Source organism: Bombina bombina, chromosome 7, assembly GCF_027579735.1.
Source record: "Bombina bombina isolate aBomBom1 chromosome 7, aBomBom1.pri, whole genome shotgun sequence".
NCBI classification, from domain to species: Eukaryota; Metazoa; Chordata; class Amphibia; order Anura; family Bombinatoridae; genus Bombina; species Bombina bombina.
In genome coordinates, this window is record NC_069505.1 from 96529855 (window position 1) to 96554254 (window position 24400).

General features: G+C 41.5%; 1 protein-coding gene across 2 annotated transcripts in view; it reads right to left on the bottom strand.

Annotated features, from left to right (window-relative positions):
* The window catches only part of DEAF1 (DEAF1 transcription factor), a 150124-nt gene that overhangs the window by 93655 nt on the left and 32069 nt on the right, over positions 1 to 24400 (bottom strand). For both annotated transcript variants that reach the window (XM_053720196.1, XM_053720195.1), the window contains exons 5-8: positions 22091 to 22230; positions 12962 to 13027; positions 10118 to 10244; positions 6532 to 6660 (exon numbers count right to left, since the gene is read on the bottom strand). In XM_053720196.1, coding sequence (XP_053576171.1) covers positions 6532 to 6660; positions 10118 to 10244; positions 12962 to 13027; positions 22091 to 22230 — 462 coding nt within the window. The remainder of the gene's footprint in view (positions 1 to 6531; positions 6661 to 10117; positions 10245 to 12961; positions 13028 to 22090; positions 22231 to 24400) is intronic.

Genomic DNA, 24400 nt, shown 5'->3' on the forward strand with positions numbered 1-24400 from the left:
GCCACAGAGTGTCTCTCTCTGCATCAGTGGGTAAAAAATATAATTTATGCTTACCTGATAAATTCATTTCTCCTGTAGTGTAGTCAGTCCACGGGTCATCCATTACTTATGGGATTATAACTCCTCCCTAACAGGAAGTGCAAGAGGATCACCCAAGCAGAGCTGCTATATAGCTCCTCCCCTCTACGTCATATCCAGTCATTCGACCGAAACCATACGAGAAAGGAGAAACTATAGGGTGCAGTGGTGACTGGAGTTTAATTAAAATTTAGACCTGCCGTAACAACAGGGCGGGCCGTGGACTGACTACACTACAGGAGAAATGAATTTATCAGGTAAGCATAAATTATATTTTCTCCTGTTAAGTGTAGTCAGTCCACGGGTCATCCATTACTTATGGGATACCAATACCAAAGCTAAAAGTACACGGATGACGGGAGGGACAGGCAGGATCTTTACACGGAAGGAACCACTGCCTGTAGAACCTTTCTCCCAAAAACAGCCTCCGAAGAAGCAAAACTGTCAAATTTGTAAAATTTTGAAAAAGTGTGAAGTGATGACCAAGTTGCAGCCTTGCAAATCTGTTCCACAGATGCCTCATTCTTAAAGGCCCAAGTGGAAGCCACAGCTCTAGTAGAATGAGCTGTAATCCTTTCAGGAGGCTGCTGTCCAGCAGTCTCATAGGCTAAACGTATTATGCTACGAAGCCAAAAAGAGAGAGAGGTAGCCGAAGCTTTTTGACCTCTCCTCTGTCCAGAATAAACGACAAACAGGGAAGAAGTTTGTCGAAAATCTTTAGTTGCCTGCAAATAAAATTTCAGGACACGGACGACGTCCAGATTGTGCAAAAGTCGTTCCTTCTTTGAAGAAGGGTTAGGGCACAATGATGGAACAACAATCTCTTGATTGATATTCTTGTTAGTGACTACCTTAGGTAAGAACCCAGGTTTAGTACGCAGAACTACCTTGTCTGAATGAAAAATCAGATAAGGAGAATCACAATGTAAGGCCGATAACTCAGAGACTCTTCGAGCCGAGGAAATAGCCATTAAAAACAGAACTTTCCAAGATAACAGCTTGATATCGATGGAATGAAGGGGTTCAAACGGAACACCTTGCAGAACGTTAAGAACTAAGTTTAAGCTCCACGGCGGAGCAACAGTCTTAAACACAGGCTTAATCCTAGCCAAAGCCTGACAAAAAGCCTGAACGTCTGGAACTTCTGCCAGACGTTTGTGTAAAAGGATAGACAGAGCTGAAATCTGTCCCTTTAACAAACTAGCAGATAAACCCTTTTCTAAACCCTCTTATAGAAAAGACAATATCCTAGGAATCCTAACCTTACTCCATGAGTAACTCTTGGATTCGCACCAATATAAGTATTTACGCCATATTTTATGGTAAATTTTCCTGGTAACAGGTTTCCTAGCCTGTATTAAGGTATCAATCACTGACTCCGAGAATCCACGCTTTCATAGAATCAAGCGTTCAATCTCCATGCAGTCAGCCTCAGAGAAATTAGATTTGGATGTTTGAAAGGACCCTGAATCAGAAGGTCCTGTCTCAGAGGCAGAGACCATTGTGGACAGGACGACATGTCCACTAGATCTGCATACCAGGTCCTGCGTGGCCACGCAGGCGCTATTAGAATCACCGATGCTCTCTCCTGTTTGATCCTGGCAATCAATCGAGGAAGCATCGGGAAAGGTGGAAACACATAAGCCATGTTGAAGACCCAAGGTGCTGTCAGAGCATCTATCAGCACCGCTCCCGGGTCCCTGGACCTGGATCCGTAACAAGGAAGCTTGGCGTTCTGGCGAGATGCCATGAGATCCAGATCTGGTTTGCCCCAATGATGAAGCAGTTGGGCAAACACCTCCGGATGAAGTTCCCACTCCCCCGGATGAAAGGTCTGGCGACTTAGAAAATCCGCCTCCCAGTTCTCCACGCCTGGGATGTGGATCGCTGACAGGTGGCAAGAGTGAGACTCTGCCCAGCGAATTATCTTTGAGACTTCCATCATCGCTAGGGAACTCCTTGTTCCTCCTTGATGGTTGATGTAAGCCACAGTCGTGATGTTGTCCGACTGAAACCTGATGAACCTCAGAGTTGCTAACTGAGGCCAAGCCAGAAGAGCATTGAACATTGCTCTTAATTCCAGAATGTTTATTGGAAGGAGTCTCTCCTCCTGAGTCCATGATCCCTGAGCCTTCAGGGAATTCCAGACTGCGCCCCAATCTAGAAGGCTGGCGTCTGTTGTTACAATGGTCCAATCTGGCCTGCGGAAGGGCATCCCCTTGGACAGATGTGGCCGAGAAAGCCACCATAGAAGAGAATCTCTGGTCTCTTGATCCAGATTTAGCAGAGGGGACAAATCTGAGTAATCCCCATTCCATTGACTTAGCATGCACAATTGCAGCGGTCTGAGATGCAGGCGCGCAAATGGTACTATGTCCATTGCCGCTACCATTAAGCCGATTACCTCCATGCACTGAGCCACTGACGGGTGTTGAATGGAATGAAGGACACGGCAAGCATTTAGAAGTTTTGATAACCTGTCCTCCGTCAGGTAAATTTTCATTTCTACAGAATCTATAAGAGTCCCTAGAAAGGGAACTCTTGTGAGTGGCAATAGAGAACTCTTTTCTACGTTCACCTTCCACCCATGTGACCTTAGACATGCCAGAACTAACTCTGTATGAGACTTGGCAGTTTGGAAACTTGACGCTTGTATCAGAATGTCGTCTAGGTACGGAGCTACCGCTATGCCTCGCGGTCTTAGTACCGCCAGAAGAGAGCCCAGAACCTTTGTAAAGATTCTTGGAGCCGTAGCTAACCCGAAGGGAAGAGCTACAAACTGGTAATGCCTGTTTAGGAAGGCAAATCTTAGATACCGGTAATGATCCTTGTGAATCGGTATGTGAAGGTAGGCATCCTTTAAATCCACTGTGGTCATGTACTGACCCTCTTGGATCATGGGTAAGATGGTTCGAATAGTTTCCATTTTGAACAATGGAACTCTTAGGATTTGTTTAGGATCTTTAAGTCCAAGATTGGTCTGAAGGTTCCCTCTTTTTTGGGAACCACAAACAGATTTGAATAGAATCCTTGCCCGTGTTCCGACCGCGGAACTGGGTGGATCACTCCCATTAGTAAGAGGTCTTGTACACAGCGTAGAAACGCCTCTTTCTTTATCTGGTTTGCTGATAACCTTGAAAGATGAAATCTCCCTTGTGGAGGAGAAGCTTTGAAGTCCAGAAGATATCCCTGAGATATGATTTCCAACGCCCAGGGATCCTGGACATCTCTTGCCCAAGCCTGGGCAAAGAGAGAAAGTCTGCCCCCCATTATATCCGTTTCCGGATCGGGGGCCCTCACTTCATGCTGTCTTAGGGGCAGCAGCAGGTTTTCTGGCCTGCTTGCCCTTGTTCCAGGACTGGTTAGGTTTCCAGCCCTGTCTGTAGCGAGCAACAGTTCCTTCCTGTCTTGGAGCGGAGGAAGTTGATGCTGCTCCTGCCTTGAAGTTACGAAAGGCACGAAAATTAGACTGTTTAGCCCTTGGTTTGGCCCTGTCTTGAGGCAGGGCATGGCCCTTACCTCCAGTAATGTCAGCGATAATTTCTTTCAAGGCGGGCCCGAATAATGTCTGCCCTTTGAAAGGAATATTAAGCAATTTAGATTTAGAAGTCACATCAGCTGACCAGGATTTAAGCCACAGCGCTCTGCGCGCTTGAATGGCGAATCCGGAGTTCTTAGCCGTAAGTTTGGTTAAGTGTACTACGGCATCAGAAATAAATGAATTAGCTAGCTTAAGGGCTTTAAGCTTGTTCATAATCTCATCCAATGGAGCTGTGCTAAGGGTCTCTTCCAGAGACTCAAACCAGAATGCCGCCGCAGCAGTGACAGGCGCGATGCATGCAAGGGGTTGTAATATAAAACCTTGCTGAACAAACATTTTCTTAAGGTAACCCTCTAACTTTTTATCCATTGGATCTGAAAAAGCACAGCTATCCTCCACCGGGATAGTGGTGCGCTTAGCCAGAGTAGAAACTGCTCCCTCCACCTTAGGGACCGTCTGCCATAGGTCCCGTGTGGTGGCGTCTATTGGAAACATTTTTCTAAATATAGGAGGGGGTGAAAAGGGCACACCGGGTCTATCCCACTCCTTGTTAACAATTTCTGTAAGCCTTTTAGGTATAGGAAAAACGTCAGTACACGCCGGTACCGCAAAATATTTATCCAGCCTACATACTTTCTCTGGAATTGCAACCGTGTTACAATCATTCAGAGCCGCTAATACCTCCCCTAGTAATACACGGAGGTTCTCAAGCTTAAATTTAAAATTTGAAATCTCTGAATCCAGTTTACTTGGATCAGATCCGTCACCCACAGAATGAAGCTCTCCGTCCTTATGTTCTGCAAATTGTGACGCAGTATCAGACATGGCTCTACTATTATCAGCGCACTCTGTTCTTACCCCAGAGTGATCGAGTTTACCTCTTAATTCTGGCAATTTAGATAGTACTTCAGTCATAACATTAGCCATGTCTTGCAAAGTGATTTGTATGGGCCGCCCTGATGTACTTGGCGCCACAATATCACGCACCTCCTGAGCGGGAGGCGAAGGTACTGACACGTGAGGAGAGTTAGTCGGCATAACTTCCCCCTCGTTGTCTGGTGATATTTTTTTAACCTATAAAGTTTGACTTTTATTCAAAGTAACATCTATACATTGAGTGCACAAATTTCTATTGGGCTCCACATTGGCCTTTAAACATAGTGAACAAACAGATTCATCTGTGTCAGACATGTTTAAACAGACTAGCAATAACACTAGCAAGCTTGGAAAAAACTTTTAAATAAATTTACAAGCTATATAAAAAACGCTACTGCGCCTTTAAGAAACATAAAAATGTGACACAGTTGAATTAACAATGAACCAAATATGTTAAAACAACCAAATTTTAACAGAAAATGTATAAAGTTAGCAGAGGATTGCACCCACCAGCAAAAGGATGATTAACCCCTTAATACCCAAAACGGATAACAGTTGAAATAATAAACGTTTTTATCACAGTCAAACACACTGTCACAGGTCTGCTGTGACTGATTACCTCCCTCAAAACTAGTTTTGGAGACCCCTGGGCTCTGTAGAGACGTCCTGGATCATGGAGGAAGAAATAGGAAGACTGTGACTAAAGCGCTAAAATAGGCCCCTCCCACTCATATTACAACAGTGGGGAAGCTCAGTAAACTGTTTTTATGCAGAAAAAAACGACAGCGATGTGGTAAAAATCATGCCCATAAAGTTTTATCACCAAGTACCTCAGAAAAAACGATTAACATGCCAGTAAACGTTTTAAAATTGAAAATTATGAAGTGTTATTAATAAGCCTGCTGCTAGTCGCTTTCACTGCAGTGCAGGCTCAAATATTACTTTAATATTGACAGTATTTTCTTAGTGAAATTCCATTCCCCAGAAATACCTCAGAGTATACATACATACATATCAGCCTGATACCAGTCGCTACTACTGCATTTAAGGCTGCACTTACATTACATCGGTATTAGCAGTATTTTCTCAGTCAATTCCATTCCTTAGAAAATAATTTACTGCACATACCTCCTTGCAGGTGGGCCCTGCATGCTATCCCCTGTTCTGAAGTTACCTCACTCCTCAGAATGGCCGAGAACAGCAAGTGGATCTTAGTTACGACCGCTAAGATCATAGAAAAACTCAGGCAGATTCTTCTTCTAATGCTGCCTGAGAACAAACAACACACTCCGGTGCCGTTTAAAATAACAAACTTTTGATTGAAGAAATAAAAACTAAGTTTAACACACCACAGTCCTCTCACACGTCCTATCTTTAGTTAGGTGCAAGAGAATGACTGGATATGACGTAGAGGGGAGGAGCTATATAGCAGCTCTGCTTGGGTGATCCTCTTGCACTTCCTGTTAGGGAGGAGTTATAATCCCATAAGTAATGGATGACCCGTGGACTGACTACACTTAACAGGAGAAAAGGGTATTGCAGTGATGCCTCAATATCGAGGCATCACTGCAATACCTTGAAAGTGGCTGGAAGCGATCATGATCGCTTCCACCGCTTGAAACCCCAGAGGACGTGCCAGGCACGTCCTTGGTAATTAACTGACACTTTTTGTAGGACGTGCCTGGCACGTCCTTGGTCGTTAAGGGATTAAGCCTATATGCAGGAAAAAATGCAATAATAAAATGATCTTACACATTAGTGCATTTTCTTTACACTAAAACTGAAACTAAAATATATAAAAATGAAATAAAGATGTATTCATAAAATTATAACTAAACTATAACTATTATTATTGGTATCAGTTATTTGTAGAGCGCCAACAGAAAAACATTGCTCTGACTTACTAAAACTAAATGGAAACTCAAACAAAATAAACGAAAATTATAAACCTGAGATATATACACACACATACATGCATACACATACAGGTATATATATATGACACAAGAAAAGCTGTGTGTTCTGTCCCTACTCACCGGTCGCCCCTGTGTATACATCGCCCTGCTGCGGGCTGTTGGAGAGGATGTCAGATGCCTCAGCAGTGGACGCTCTTTCAAAAGCCAGAGATTCTGTAGCTGTGATCTGGCCAGAGGAGGACACTGTGACTGTAAAATAGATCATCGTAATGAGATGGAGAAAAGCATTTAAAGCCTATTTTGGCATATAGAGGGCATGAACCACTACACCTGCAAATATAGCAGCTATTTGCATATCCCTATGTTTAGATACAATATTAAAAGTAACACTAATATACTTGTCCCTTTTACTAGACCACAATGTAGCTATGGGAGACAGACACTCTCTGATCAATTACACATGTGGTTTTTGTTTTCTTCACTTTCTGCAATGAGATTTCTTTTTGTAAAAAAATTTCTGCCTAAACTAGGCAGTTACACTAAAGCACCAGCTCCATTGCAAAGTGTTGATTAAACGGAGAATAAAGCAAAATTTAAACGTTTATAATATAGTGCAACAGTTGAAAATTGCTTTGCAAATTAGCTGCAAACAAAATAAAAACAAATTATAATTACCTGATAATTTAATTTCCATTGTGGGGAGGAGAGTCAACTGCTTCGTTCATTACTTGTGGGAATTTAGAACCTGGCCACCAGAAGAAGGCAAAGACATCCCAGCCAAAGGCTTAAATACCTCCCCCACTCCCCTCATCCCCCAGTCATTCTGCCGAGGAACAAGGAACAGTAGGAGAAACATCAGGGTATAAATGGTGCCAGAAGAACAAACTAAATTTAGGTCCGCCCACCGGAGAACGGGCGGGAGCCGTGGACTCTCCTCCCCACAATGGAAATGAAATTATCAGGTAAGCATAATTTATGTTTTCCATCTAAAGGGGAGGAGAGTCCACTGCTTCATTCATCACTTGTGGGAACAAATACCCAAGCTCTAGAGGACACTGAATGAAGAAAACAGGAGAGTAAAGGAGGGGGACCCTATACTGAGGGCACTACAGCCTGCAGAACCTTTCTCCCAAAAGCTGCTTCCGCCGAAGCAAAAACATCAAATTTGTAAAATTTTGCAAAAGTGTGTAAGGAGGACCAGGTTGCCGCCTTATAAATCTGCTCCATGGAAGCCTCATTCTTAAAGGCCCAGGAAGAGGCCACAGCTCTAGTTGAGTGAGCCGTATCCTTTGAGGAGGCTTGTGTCCCGCTGTCTCATAAGCCAGACAGATCATACTCCTCAACCAAAAGGATAGAGAAGTTGCAGAGGCCCTGTGCCTCCTGCGCCTTCCAGAATACACAACAAATAAAGACAACATCTGTCTGAACTCCTTCGTGGCTTGAAGATAAAACTTCAAGGCCCGAACCACATCCAGATTATGAAGTAACCTCTCCTTTGAAAAGGATGGGTTAGGACACAAGGAAGGAACCACTATTTCCTGGTTAATGTTACGACTCGACACTACCGCCAACTCAGAGACTCTGCATGCCGAAGCAATAGCCAACAACAATAACAGGACCTTCCATGAGAGAATCTTAATGTCCAGAGCATGCATAGGCTCAAACGGAGCCCTCTGCAATACCTTAAGTACCAAGTTTAAGCTCCAGGGAGGAGCCGGATTCCTGAAAACCGGTCTAATCCTAACCAGAGCATGAAAAAAGGACTGAATATCAGGAAGCTCCGAAAGCTTCTTGTGCAACAGTACCGATATTGCCGAAATCTGTCCCCTTAGGGAACTCGCGGCAAGACCCTTATCCAGACCATCCTGGAGAAAGGCCAAAATCCTGGATACCTTGACCTTGTACCAAGGGTATCCTTGTTCATCACACCAGGACAAGTAGGTCCTCCACACCTTGTGGTAGATGCGCCTAGTGACCGACTTCCTGGCCTGGACGAGAGTGTCGATCACTCTCTACGAAAAACCTCTCTTGGCTAAGACTAGGCATTCAATCGCCATGCAGTCAGCCTCAGAGAATTCAGATTTTGATGTAGAAAAGGACCTTCAACTAGCAGGTCCTTGCAACAAGGTAACTTCCACAGTGGATAAGACGACATCGCCATTAGATCCGCAAACCACATCCTCCGCGGCCACGAAGGAGCAAGCAGAATAGCCAAAGCTTGCTCCTGCTTGATGCGGACCACTACTCGAGGTAGAAGAGGCAACGGTGGAAATATGCAGATTAGGTTGAAGTTCCAGGGTACCGCCAAGGCGTCTATCAGTTCCACTTGGGGATCCCTGGATCAGTATCTGGGTAGCTTGCAATTGAGTCTGGACGCCATGAGATCTATTTCCGGCGTCCACCATCTGCTGCAGATCTCCGCAAACATCTCGGGATGGAGAGACCATTCCCCTGGATGAAACGTCTGTCTGCTCAGAAAATCCGCTTCCCAGTTGTCCACACCCGGAATGTGGATCGCTGAGAGCGAACAATTGTGAGTCTCTGCCAACTCCAGAATCCGAGATACTTCCCTCATTGCTAGGGAGATTCTCGTCCCCCCCCCTGGTGGTTTATATAAGACACCGAGGTGATTTTGTCCAATTGGAATCTGATGAATTGGGACGACCCTGCACTGAGCGAGAGACGCGCCAAAAAAGCCTGCCTCAATCTCTCTAACTGTTCCACACTGACAGAGCCTCATCTCACACAAGTGCAGCAAAAAAAACCACAATAAACATTATTATGTATATTAAAATCCCTCCTGTTCCATAACCCCCTTCTGAGGGTATTACCCTAGATTCTATACAGATAAAAAGAGTCACACTGTGAGCCTGTCTTCTTGCGTTATCACATATATATAAAATGAAACGATCTTACCAGAATCAACGCCATGGAACAGGAACATGGCCATTCAAGTGTGACAGGTTAGTAGCATCACTCCTGACTTGGACTTGAGAGAATAGAAGCAGGCAGCAAAACTTGTCAACTCTGATTGCTTAAGGAGCTGTTAATATGAGTCGGGATGGTTTTGCAGGAGAAATCTCCGGACCCTAACTTTCACCCATGCTCTCACTGAAAGGCTCACATGACTACTTAAAACTCCAGTACCATTGCGAAGAGTACTACCCTCCATAAGAGACTACTCCGAATCTTCTGACACTTCTCTGCCAACCTCCTGTGACAAAAGGCAAAGAATGACTGGGGGATGAGGGAAGTGAGGGAGGTATTTAAGTCTTTGGCTGGGGTGCCTTTGCCTCCTCTTGGTGGCCAGGTTCTTATTTCCCACAAGTGATGAATGAAGCAGTGGACTCTCCTCCCCTTTAGATGGAAATTTAAGTTTTGAAAATGTCTCAAATGTCTTTATTTCCTTTTATCACAAGGTAGAAATGTAGTAATAAAAAGGTGCATTGTAGACTGGGAAAGGCTAGGGGGTTGGGTTGAAAAAAAATCCCTGAGAGATAGTAAGTGTTGCTTTGCAGTGCTGCTCTATATTTGACTCTTCTCTTCAAACAGCACTTTGCTCTGGATGCACTGTTTTAAGGAAAACTTACACAATGCAGCCTGAGCAAAGATCTGTTTGAAGAGAACAGTCTAATGTAAAAGTGAAAATGCTAACAGTTCCTGTATGTGTCCCATTCTTTCTCAGATCACAGCATGACGTTCTTACATGTTGCTGCTGCTGTGCCAGGTAGAAGGGTAATGTTCTTAGAGGAATCTTTCTTTGCCGTAACAGTCTGTAGCTCCCCCTCCTTCTTGCGCCGCTTGTAGGGGACAAAGAGACGTACAGGTCCACTCTATAGGGAAAAGAGAAACATACTGTCCAATCAACTACATGATGGATGTCTCCACTAAACAAATATATCCATCTATTAGAGAATACTCTTATCTTTAGCTTACTGATGTGTTCAGCTACCTTCCCAGTAGTGCATTGCTGCCCCTTTAATAAAAGATACCAAGAGAACAAAGCAAAATTTGTAAAAGGAGTTGATTATAAAGTTATTTACAATTTGTATCCTTTGTCTCAATCACTTAAGAAAAAAAAATGTGTTTCATGTCCTTTTAAAGGGACATTATACATTTAAATAAAAAAATTTAAATCCTATTGCTCCATTTAACATATTACACCTGGGTTTGATTTTTGTAAATAGCTACTATTTATTATTTTTTTTTCAATAAAAATGTATCAAATTGTATCCCTCTAGCCAAACCCCAACTCTAGCAAAGAATATGTTTGAAAGCCTTGTATTCAATGTGTCCTGCTCACTCTCTGTGCTTCAGTATGCGCTGCACATGCGTGGTTCCTTAGAGAAGCTTGTTTATAGCTAGAGTCATATATAAACAGCTGCCAAAGCAGTTATTTAGTGCTGAAAAAAAAAACATCTCTAGCAGTGAATGGGTTACATCCTGCTAAATACTGCAGCACAAACAGAGCGTATACTCCGGTCTGTACTCGCTCATGCGGAAGTAGTGACCGGCAGCTGCTGAACTGATTTATATAGCAGACAGCCCCTTTCAGAGTAAAGCAAGACGCTTTACACTGAAGCAGACTGTCTGCTACATAAATCATTTCAGTTCAGCAGCTGTCGGTTACTAGTTCTAGCTATAAACAAACTTCTAACCCTGATGTTCTCTAGGAACCATGCTTGTTTGAAAACAGCAGGAGAAGGTCCCTACGTTCTTACTGCTGCATCATATTCTGCCTGTCCTTTTATTCTACCCTATTCTCGGTATCTGACCCTAATTATATGTGTTATTTGGCAGGCGGATGGTTAATAACACAAATACAAACATAGATATAAAACATACAATGTGTTTTGCATGTGCCTTCTGTATATTTAGCCAATTCACACATCATTTTGCATATCACATACCGGATTGTCTGGGGGGCGTGTTCATCTTGGTATTAGCTCTGCCCTTCTCTAAGGGCGTCCCTGCATTGCCTCACAAACACGCTACAGATGAAGTTTCAAAAGTAAAAATCACCATCTAATTACAAGTATTTTTTATTGTTTATCCAATCCTTTATTTGTCATGCAAGCTTTCACTCAGCAAATCCCTTCCTAAGTGCACAATGCCCCTTTAATGACTAGGATTAAAGGGACAATATGCACCAATTTTCATATAACTGCATGTAATAGACACTTTTATAAAGAATAATATGCACAGATACTGATATAAAAATCCAGTATAAAACCGTTTAAAAACTTACTTAGAAGCTGGCAGTTTAGTTCTGTTTAAAAGGTTACTGGAACACCCACTGCAAGTGGGAAATAGCAGTCACTCCCCCCTCCCCCTTCCTTTGCATATGAAAAGACCCTTTACACAAACAGAAGCAAGTTGGAGTAGGTATATATCGGTATTCTCCTAAAACTTTGGGGCTTGGTTAGGAGTTTGAAAATCAGAGCAATGTTATTTAAAAATAAGCAAAACTATACATTTTTTAAAAAAAAAAAAACACAATTGTATGGGCTATATAAATGAATCATCTACAAAACATTTATGCAAAGAAAAATCTAGTGTATAATGTCCCTTTAACAACAAACTGGTGAATTTGTGGGTTTATGGATTAGGTCACAGGTTGAAGAGCCTCAGAATACTGTGAAGTTGTGAGAGTAGGTGACACGTGTGCAATCAACCTTTTGTGCTCCAAAACCATTGAGATATGTGTGTATATGTCTAAGGGATGTGTGCAGGGGCATTAAGGGTATAGTGGGGCCTAAAAATTCTGGAGTAGACTGTCCCTTTAAATCTGTTTAATACAATACTGCCTATATCCATTAATCCAGAGAACAACTGCAGCATAAACTATATTTATAGCTTTTATACATATACCACAAATAAAATAATTTCCTAGCTCTTAAAAAAACATTTATAGCTTGCTGTTTAGTATTCTATGCGGCTCGTAAGAAAGACTAAGCTGACCTGTGTAACTAGGGGGAAAAAGCTCTTTTCAAAAGCAAATATATAAAGAGCCCACATAATAAAAAAAATACCAGTGATTGAGCTGAGTGCATTGAACATTACAAACCATTATAGGGTGCCGGAGCAAATGTTGCCAAGCACATTGTAAAAATCAAAGTATATATTGTTTTCTATTTGTTTTTAAATATTTCATCCAGAAGCAGTTTCTCTGTCTCTGTTGCATCTGCAGTAACTTGACTCAAAACACAAGTTGAAAATGCTGCTCAATACAATTGTTTAAAAAAAGTGAGTTACACTGCAGTTTGATTTGCAGGCGGCATTGTTGTTGATAAAATTGAAATGATTTTATACTTGTGGTCTATAGATGAATATTGAACACCTTGCAAAAAAATAGCTTTTCCAGATGTTTTAACTCTTTAGCTGCCAGAAAGGGCTGCAATGAATTGTGTAGCAATGCCCGGATTGCAGTCTGGCAGCCAATGGGTTAAAGGATTAGAGAAAAGCTTGAATTTTCTGTCATTTGCAATGGTAGTATGAGAACACTTAGGTTTCTGAGACTGAATGCAATATGGGGTTGTAGGCTCCTTACCAAGCTAAGATCGTCACAGCAAGCTGCGCAGGTGCATGAAGCAGCGTGTGGTGTTAGAAGTCCGTCCTGCAACAGAGGTGCACAATTAAAGTCCAGGACATGGTAAATTCATAAGGCACCATGTTAACGCTAAGATTGTAATTCTATAGTCATAATGCATGTTAACACAAACTGCTACAATATAAAGTCAATCAGTCAGATGTAATGGTTAGCGCATATTGCACATCCAGATTCCGGCTAGCACCATAATCTAAAAAAAACTTAAATTATGCTTACCTGATAATTTTCTTTTCTTCAGACGGGGAGAGTCCACAGCTGCATTCATTACTTTTGGGAAATACAGAACCTGGCCACCAGGAGAAGGCAAAGACACCCCAGTCAAAGGCTTAAATACTTCCCCCACTTCCCTCCTCTCCCAGTCATTCTGCCGAGGGAACAAGGAACAGTAGGAGAAATATCAGGGTGAAAAAAGGTGCCAGAAGAATAGGAACAAAAATACGGCCGCCCACATAAAAATACAAGGGCAGGGAGCTGTGGACTCTCCCCGTCTGAAGGAAAGAAAATTATCAGGTAAGCATAATTTAAGTTTTTCTTCATAAACGGGGAGAGTCCACAGCTGCATTCATTACTTTTGGGAAAATAATACCCAAGCTATAGAGGACACTGAATGCAAGACGGGCGGGTACAAAAGGCGGCGGCACAATCTGAGGGCACCATAGCCTAAAAAACACCCAAACTCCAGACAAAAAAACTGCATCATTAGAAGCAGAAGGGCAAAAAGAAAAAGGCACGAGTAACTGCCCATCAGTTAGAACCAGCAAAGCCCTTGATAGAGACCGCTCAGAATCATTAGACTCAACCGAGCCCAAGAGCCTCTGAGGAGACAAAATCCTGAAGGCTCTCAGCCCGCAAATAAACTCACCCCTAACCAGAAGGAGGGGAAACATCCACAGTCTCCCTGAAAGGAAGAAAAAGGACACAGATAAGGAAGTCCACAAGGACCCCAAGAAACCCACAGGAACTAGGGCAATAAAGAAAAAAAACCAAGAGAACTCCAAGAGAGTAAACAAGGATAAAAACAGGGCAAAAACAACAAACAACCCCCCCCCCCGAACTAGCAGAGCAAAGGGAGAAAAATCCTAGACCCCCATCTGAATGGAGTCCAAAGGACCAAAGAAAAACCCTGAAACTAAAGGGAGACAGTAAGAACCCCTCCTCTACGCAGAGTGCTAACTCGCACCCTGGATAGAGCAACCGAAAGACGAACCGTCCCCGGGAGACGCAAAAAAAAAAAAAAGCATCAGAATAACTGATTATGCTCCGTAGAAGCCCCTGACTTACTGCAGCAAAGGGTCAACCCTAGCTAATCAAGCTAGTAAGCTGCACAGGACTATCTTGCAATCAACACCCTCCCAAGAAAGGTAGAGAAGGGAGGACAGAACCCAGAAACCGCAGGGAAAAAACAACCTGCCGAGGAAGGATCCACAGCGAAAACCTCATACCTAAGGAAGGCACAAAAGATCTAACTCTAATACACGGCCAAAGATTAACAGATCAGACAGATCCCTAACCCTCACTCGGGGAACGGACCAAGCACAAATCGACTGGCAATGTCCAAAAAGACAAAGGAATGAAAATTCCATAAGCACCTACAGGAAGGACAGGGGAGGTATCCAGCCTCCCCAAAAGAGCTCGAGTTCCAGAACCAAGATGCAGCTCCCTTCCCAAAGAAGACCCTACCAGAATGGCACGTCTACACCTGGAATCCTGCACGCAAGGCAGGAGGGACAATCTCACTAAACAGAGGAAGAAAAGGACCTCCAAGCACCAGGCAGATACTGTGGAATCGCTACCCTGTGAAGAGTGGAAGCAGTACCGGATCCTCTGATACGTCACCGGGGGACTCCGAGTCCGACATCGGCGTGGCGGTCGGAAACACCACCGATCAGAAAAAAGAAAAGAAAAAGCAGTTGAGACCGAGAAGGGGCAAGTAAATGCCGGACCGGGTAAGATCATAAAGGTAGCTGCTAACTTGTTTGCTAGTGATAAAGAGGCAGAAGATACAGTGATTAATATCTCCAATGTGGAACTTTCTCAAAACGAACTATGTACTCTCAATAAAGGACTTTCCTTCTGTCCCAGCAGGGACTGTGACTTTTTCCAGCTTAATAAAGATTTATTTAAATTCTATCGTAATTTAAGGTTAAAAGGCTTTATGTGCAATTTACAACAGAATGTTAAATCAGAATTAGAGCAGGCTGCATTTAATCTATCTAAGCTTGGTTTAAAAAATAAGAGCACTTTTTTACCACCACAAAATAATCACAGTATTGAGACATACATTAACCTTGTAGAAAGGGATATACCTAAATTGCAAGTTAATGTTAACAAAAGGAAACATAATGTGAGGAATACACCTGTATCTAATAGAATTGTTTACACCCAAAAACAAAAGGGTAACTTTAATGCAAACAATGTAGCTGCTTTAAAAACTCTAAAAGCAAGGGATGACATTATTTTGAAGCGTGCTGATAAAGGCGGGGCTATTATTGCCCTAGATAAAAATTACTATGTGGAAGAGATAAAACAACAATTAAGTGTCTCTGATGTGTACAAGAAATTGCCAAATAATCCTGTATTTTCTATTCAGAATGAGTTGAAAAAGATATGTCAGAGAGCATTGAATTTTGGCCTTATTGGTAGAGATCTGTTTAAATTTCTGTATATAGAGCATCCTTGAACTCCGGTGCTTTACACACTACCAAAAGTGCATAAAAATTTACAGAGTCCCCCAGGCCGCCCAATAGTGGCTAGCACTCAGTCTATCTTAACCAATGTGTCTATCTTTCTGGATCGTATTCTCAGACCATTTGTTGAAATATCCAATTCTTTTTTGAAAGATACAAGTGATTTTTTAAGAAAGATAGACACCTTGGATCTCGCATCTGATAAATTCATTCTATATAGCTTAGATGTAGAAAGTTTATATACATCAATTACTCATGAGAGCGGTATGGGCGCTGTTAAGATGGTATTAGATATGGATAAAAACTATTCTAAAGCTCAAATTCACTTTCTTCTTCAGCTATTGGAATTGATTCTTTATTGTAATTATTTTTTATTTGGAGATGAGTATTTCCTTCAGATACAGGGTACTGCAATGGGGTCCAACGTCGCCCCAAATTATGCTAACATTTTTATGAATGTGTTCGAAGAGAAATTTATTTTTTCCAATCCTAGGTTTCATCGGTATGGCACCTGGGGCGACGTTGGATCCCTATTGAAGTTTGTGGAAGATATAAATGGAGCATCTGGCCATATAAAATTCAAGTTGACTTGGAGTGAAAGCGATATTACTTTTCTTGACACTAGGATTATTAAAAATGGAAGAGAGCTGAAGGTAGATCTGTTTAGGAAGGAGACAGATAGAAATAGTTTATTGCACTTTGATAGTGCTCATCCTGGATCACTCCTTAAGGCCCTCCCCCGTAGTCAATTTTTACGAGCCCGCAGAATTATTACTGATGACAACTTATTAAAAACAAGAATGATAGAAATGGCAGACAGATTTACTAAAAGAGGATACCCATCAGATATATTAGAAGCCGAAATTAATCATGCGCTTTCAGTCTCTAGAGAAAGTTTACTGAATGTAAAACAGAAGCAAAATAATAAAGAGGAGCGCCTCATATTTGTATCTGAATTTAATTCCCAGTCTAACCAAATCCAACGCATTCTGAGGAAGCACTGGTCAATACTCTCTGAATGTAACCCCCAAATTAAGGAATTTAAGAATTTACCCATGCCAGCGTATAAACAGAGTTTTAATTTGAAACAACAACTAGTTAGAGCAGACATAGGGACAAATATTAAATCAACACAAAAATTCATTAAAAGTAAGAATGAGGGGTGTTTTCCCTGCTTGGGATGCTCTTGTTGTAACAACATGACTAAAGGGCCCACATTTGTTCATCCAATTACTGGAAAGAAGTACAAAATTAATGGCTTTCACACATGCTTAACCACCTATGTGGTTTACTTAATTAAATGCGCATGTGGGCGGGGCTATGTCGGAGAGACGACTAGGACTATCAAAGATAGGATAATTGAACATAAAATCTCCATTAGAACTAAGAACTTAAAAGCACCAGTAGCACAGCATTTTGTGGAAATGGGCCATTCAATTGGGCAATTGCGTTTTCAAATTATTGAGGAAATAGAAATGCCAAGAAGGTTAGGGAATAGAGAACTTCTCCTTAAACAGAGAGAAAGTTTTTGGATTTGGAAATTAGGCACTATGGAACCGAATGGGTTAAATAAAGATCTTGATATGTCTGTTTTTCTATAAGTTAATTTTCTATTTATCAGTCTGTAATTGAGATTGTAATATGATTCTATAAATACATTGTATTATATGTGTTATTATGATTGTAACTTAATTATAATGAATACATTGTAGAATTGTTTTTAATTATTTTGATGTAAAAGGTTTAATTATTTTTGATGTAAAGGGTTAATAGGAAGTTGCATTTGCAGCGCCACCTAGTGGTGTTTAGGTATAAATAGAATCACTCCAGTATGATGTTTAGCATGAATAAGGTAGCAATACCGAAACGTTGCTGTTAATGTTGTGTTGTGCCCAATAAACACATTTTTTGCTGCTACTCTCTTTGGATTTTTCTTGGATTGATGCTTCAGAGACTGGAGTGGGTCTCTTGAGTAGCTGGCAAAGGGACCGTTGTGTGCTGAGTCATTGACTTTGAATTGGAGATACTGTGGAATGCCAAGTCAAGAAAACAAAACAGATCACCCCACACAGATATGGAGTGGAAAGCTGAATAAGGACCAAAAGGTCAAAAACCGAATGAAGAAACCATCCGGCTACCACTGCAGGCCCAGCAGAATATCCAAATCTCAGAGAAAAATCCTCCCATGGGAACAGAAGATGTCCCCGCACTGGGAAACTGGGCCGACCCGAACCAGTCCTAAGGGATCTGGATACAGAATCAAACTGTCCAGTCAAAAACATGGAACAGAAATTAATATCCCCTGAGGAACCCCCTGGTTACCTCAATTGGAGCAGACCCCATACAACAGGCGATGCAATCCCAGTCATATCCAAGATACCTTGGATTCTCACGTAAGTAGCCCAGATACAGAGTGCGATAAAGACCCCCAAAGCAGGATACAGACTCCCCACTGAAAAGGTGTTAGGCAATGAAGAACGCACCAGCTACCCTGGTAGGCCTCTAAAGGCTCTAAGGACAGCAGTCTTTAAGTCCAAAGACTAAAGCAAAACATACAAGAGAACAAAACTCAAACCTAGAAATCTGGATTGAGCAGATAACCAAAATCTCCAAGATCCAACCAGGATCAACTTCCCATAAGCACCTACAGCTTAAGGAACATATGATGAACAATCATCCTAACCCCTAGCGGAGGAAATCCCAAAATGCCTAAGCAGGGGCGTACACAGGGAAAAAAGGAGACAACATAATCTGCAAAGCTCCAAAAATATGGGAGCAGATGAGATCCCGGAAGAAGCAGCAAGCCCAAAAAGGCCTAAACTTCCTGAAACAGATGACCAGAAAGCCAGCCCCAAGGAAAGTGGACAAAAAGCCCAAACCACCTCGACCCAAAGGAAGAAATACCGTCATCAAGGAAACAGAATCCTCAAGGGAATCCTCAAAAGAGGAGACAAGTAAACGTCACCGGCACCACGGATTTCCATGGAAAAGGAGAAAAACACTGTAGCGGGATCCGAAACTCGGAACCCCTGCTAAACATGGATAGGACAAGCAGGACCTAGCATAATCCCCTCTGATGCCCCCAGAAGAATAAACGAGGACCAGCCTGGCGTCTAGGCAAATTATAACTTGTAACAGGAACAAGAAAATGAAACTCAAAAACCAGAGTGAGCCGCTCGGCACCCCAACCAGACCAGCCAAGTATAACGGGCACCACGTGTCTGATATAGGCCCCTAGGGACAGAAACTAGTACCCAACCAAGAACAGCCTAATATCTAGGGCACCCAAGTACTGTCCAATGTCCAAGGCCACTGAAAGTCACAACCCAAAAGGGATAGACAATTTAAATAGAAAAACAGCGGGCATAACATGTACTAACTTTACATATAACTTCCGCAGAAGCACCAATGCAACCTCAAAATCGCTAGTATCAAATTCCAGAGAAGAAAATATTTCCAAAGAAAAAAAAAAAAACTTATAACATGAGCTTTCAAAATTAAATAAAAATACATCCTAACCGGATCGCCACACCGTCAGGAATATGGAAATGGAGGACAGGAGTGTGACCACGCCTGGTCACAAGGTGCGCCGTGCAGTCCAAAATAAATAAAAAAGTGTGCCAGTCCGTAAAGACTGTGCAACCTTCAAACAAAGCCACGAGCCCAAGTATCAGCAGACCGAATCACATAACAAACATGATTAAAGTCCCCCCCTGTTCAAAAAGCCCCCTCAGGAGATATTAACCCTTGATTCCACAAGATAAAAGGAGTCCCACTGGAACTCTGACTTCTTCTTCATACAAAACATTTCCATATTGAAAATAAAATGAAACAATCTTACTGGAATCTACGCCGTGGAACGGGAACACGGCCCTTCAAGTGTGACAGATAGTAGCGTCGCTTCTGACATGGACTTGAGTAAAGAAAGCAGGCAGCGAAACTCGTCAACGCTGATTGCTTATGGAGCTGTTAATATGAGTCGGGATGGTTTTGCAGAAAGACTCTTCCTGCATCTCCGGACTCTAACTTTCATCCATGCTCTTACTGAGAGGCTGACCGGACTACTTAAAACTCTAGTCCCATTCTGAAGAGTACTACCCTCCATAAGAGACTACCAAAACTTCTGACACTTCTCTGCCAACCTCCTGTGACAAGAGGCAAAGAATGACTGGGGGATGAGGTAAGTGGGGGAGGTATTTAAGCCTTTGGCTGGGGTGTCTTTGCCTCCTTCTGGTGACCAGGTTCTGTAATAAATGCAGCCGTGGACTCTCCCCATTAATGAAGAAAAAGGTATTAGACTCCTACAGTCAACTAAAAGCAGAATCAAACAGAAACAATTATAGGATTTTGCTTCTCTTGTTTAGGATATTACGCTATGCTTAAGATCAGAACATGCTATATATACTTAAAGGGATAGGAAAGTCAAAATTAAAGTTGCATGATTTTGACAGAGCAGGTTATTTTAAGAAACTTTTAAAATTAAATTCTATTTTCAAATGTGCTTCATTCACTTGGTATCCCTTGTTAAAAATTAATATCCTACACTAGTGGGAGCTAGCTGCTGATTGGTGCCTGCAAACATTTGTCTCTTGTGATTGGCTAACTAGATGTGTTCAGCTAGCTGCAGTAGTGTAATGCTGTTTCTTCAGCAAAAGATAATAAGAGAATGAAGCAAATTTGTATAATAGATGTAAATTGGAAAATTGTTTAAAAATCTATGTTCTATACAAATCATGAAAGAAAATGTTGGGGGTTTCTGTCCCTTTAACAAGGCCTGTGATGGCAAGATCTATTTTTTTACTGGACAGGCTGTATTTGAAATCTTTGCTTATAGATAAATGAACACATTTAATTATATATAAAAAATATCACCTACAAAATGTTAGATATAACAAGCAGACCTTTAATTCATGTAGTTCCAGTACTTAAATATCTAAGGCAATGATGGTCTCTCGGTCAGTGCTTACACTCTTTTGTTCAGGCTCTCTCATGCCTCAGTATAGACTCTCCTGGTTGAGGTAGCTGCTCTCTCAAGCTCTCTGACCAACACGCTCTTCAGGGAAGATGCAAAGCTCCACTCTTACATATCCAAACCAGAGAGTTGGCTGACTTGCACAGCTGCACTCATATGATGGCGCTGTTACGGCTATGCTCTGTTATTTAACAATGCAGCTGCACTCATATGATGGCGCTGTTACGGCTATGCTCTGTTATTTAACAATGCAGCTGCACTCATATGATGGCGCTGTTACGGCTATGCTCTGTTATTTAACAATGCAGCTGCACTCATATGATGGCGCTGTTACGGCTATGCTCTGTTATTTAACAATGCAGCTGCACTCATATGATGGCGCTGTTACGGCTATGCTCTGTTATTTAACAATGCAGCTGCACTCATATGATGGCGCTGTTACGGCTATGCTCTGTTATTTAACAATGCAGCTGCACTCATATGATGGCACTGTTACGGCTATGCTCTGTTATTTAACAATGCAGCTGCACTCATATGATGGCGCTGTTACGGCTATGCTCTGTTATTTAACAATGCAGCTGCACTCATATGATGGCGCTGTTACGGCTATGCTCTGTTATTTAACAATGCAGCTGCACTCATATGATGGCGCTGTTACGGCTATGCTCTGTTATTTAACAATGCAGCTGCACTCATATGATGGCGCTGTTACGGCTATGCTCTGTTATTTAACAATGCAGCTGCACTCATATGATGGCGCTGTTACGGCTATGCTCTGTTATTTAACAATGCAGCTGCACTCATATGATGGCGCTGTTACGGCTATGCTCTTTTATTTAACAATGCAGCTGCGCTTTCTATGGTTCATGTATACAGCAACTCAATGCTGCTGCTCTCACTGACCTGTGCCCATGCGCCTGTGCCAACTCTTAGACACACCTCAAGGTATTTGCTTCCATTCACTTTTCATTACTATCATGAGGAGGAGAAAAAAAAGACAGCAGCTCACATTTATTCTCTATGATTTGTAACATAGATAAAGTGACCCCCACCTGGCGCTGTTACGGCTATGCTCTGTTATTTAACAATGCAGCTGCACTCATATGATGGCGCTGTTACGGCTATGCTCTTTTATTTAACAATGCAGCTGCGCTTTCTATGGTTCATGTATACAGCAACTCAATGCTGCTGCTCTCACTGACCTGTGCCCATGCGCCTGTGACAACTCTTAGACACACCTCAAGGTATTTGCTTCCATTCACTTTTCATTACTATCATGAGGAGGAGAAAAAAAAGACAGCAGCTCACATTTATTCTCTATGATTTGTAACATAGATAAAGTGACCCCCACCTGTTAGTGCCTTAGTACAAAGCCTCAATAGCCTTTATACACACAGCAGCCGCACTCACCTGTATTAGGCACTGTAATGGTCGCCCTGCATAGCGGATACTCCTCTTCCAGTCCTTGCTGCTGGCCCTACCAGCCATGGCTTCAAACTCAGTTGGGGTGTACCAGCCATCCAAGTGTTTCACACAGCGGCCTCTACCACCTGTGAGCACCCGCAGAATTACTTTAAAGAGAGAACCCCCTGCCACATACAAAACTGTAAAGCACTAGTTTACATTAACCCAGTGAGACCTTCTCCTAATCCCAACCCTGTCCCATGATTCACGGACATGTAGAGAGATCTTTCATACTTTAGTATGTCTATTTCACAGGGTAACACATAAACTGAAGATACTTGTGCCACTGGAGGGTTATTTGTATTAATTTATAAGGACAACTCTCTGTATTCCCATCTAAGCATTTTTTTAGTGTATAAATATGTGATTGGATTGTGCTTGTATTATAAGTAAAAAGTAAACCGTTTTCGCTTATGCGCTAGCCAAATGCGAATAAAAAAACAAACTTTGATATCGCAATCTCATTAACATATTCCCCCATAGAAGTCAATGAAGCAAGAAAAGTGGGGAAAAAACTACCTATGTGTAAACCCGATCGCATATTTTCAAGTGCGCTAACCCGACACAAAAATATAAATTTTTCACATTCCAATGTTCTTAACATAGCAAAATATGTTCCATTTATTCATAAATACATATTTCTACATATATCTGATGGTATTTTAGGCAGGATCAGACTGATATACTACAGGAAAGTCCTACTCTGTGAAAAACATTAAAACATTACTGAGCTAAAAGAAGTTGCACCCAGGTGGTAAGTCGCCATAGAACAGGCTAACAATGGTATTGAGCTGGTTGTTGGTTCCTATATTTATATATATATATATATATATATATATATATATATATATATATATATATATATATATATATATATATATATATATATATATATATATATATATATATATATATATATATATACATATATACACACAGACACACACATATATATATATATATATATATATATGTATATGTGTGTGAAAAGAAAGAGAACAGCACTCCTGAGATAGAACAAAAGCTAGAATAACTTCCATGCCTGTTCGTTTAAATTGCAACTCAGGGTGCGCGTTCCTTTTGCACACTATGTCCCTTCACAGAGAAAAAATATCCTGTAGCATATCAGTCTGATACTGCCCAATGACAGTCCAGCGCCGAAATACCAGGTAATTCTTCTCTGAACAAGGGAAGCAACAACCCCAGACGATTGTTTCGGCCTTCTGTGGGCCTCGTCAGTGAGGTGCAGTTCACACACATATATATATATATATATATATATATATATATATATATATATATATATATATATATATATATATATATACACATACATACACACACACATATACATACATATACACACACATATACATATACACATACATACAAACACACACACGGCTCAAAATTTCCACTAGCCATTGGCGAGTGGAAATGTAATAGTGGCGAGTGAAAGTTAGTTAGTGAATGTTGAGCCTGAAGTCTGGTGGCAAGTTGTAAGTAGCAAAGTTGGCACATTTTATTTGCAGAATGTACATTCTTATTGCAGCACTGACAAACACACATTTTGTGCTAAGTGTTTAAACTATTATCTAAAGGGATAAAACCATGAAATTGCAAGGATATGTTATTCCTCTAGGGCTATAGAGACCCCATTAGTGCTTAGACTGTTACTTCTGAGAGGGTAAACGGGGCAGGGAGAGATTGCAGAGGAAAAGGTAAAGTAGAGAAGAAGGTAGAGTTAAGAGAGAATGGAGAAAAAAAAAAGAAGAGTGAAGAGATATCAGAGCGGGAAAAGAAAGAGTGTGAAGAGAAGATATGGCCTGATAGAGAAGGGAGAGGGCAAAAAGAGAGATTGAAGAGAGAAGGGAGCCGAGAAAGATAGTTAAGAGCGAAAGGAAGGGATAATAATTATTTAAAAAAAAATCTCCAGGTCTGCTATGGCCTTCCATGACCGTCAGCACTCTCTGCATTCTCTCAGTTCGACAACTTCCTTTTTCTATCCAGCTGTTTTCCCCAGATCCTCTAGTTGATTTTTCTAACTGCTATGAACTTATTTTTTTATAATTTATTACTGTATGTAGCATTATTTAATTTGTCATGGTATAAAATAAAACCAATATTACAGTTTCACAATGGCTAAACATATGCAAAGAGGGGGAGAAGTAGTGGGTGTAATGTGTGGGATTAGAAGTGGCTAGTAAAATTTTGTCCTGGCTAGGACTTGATATTTTGAGCCCTATATATAGATAG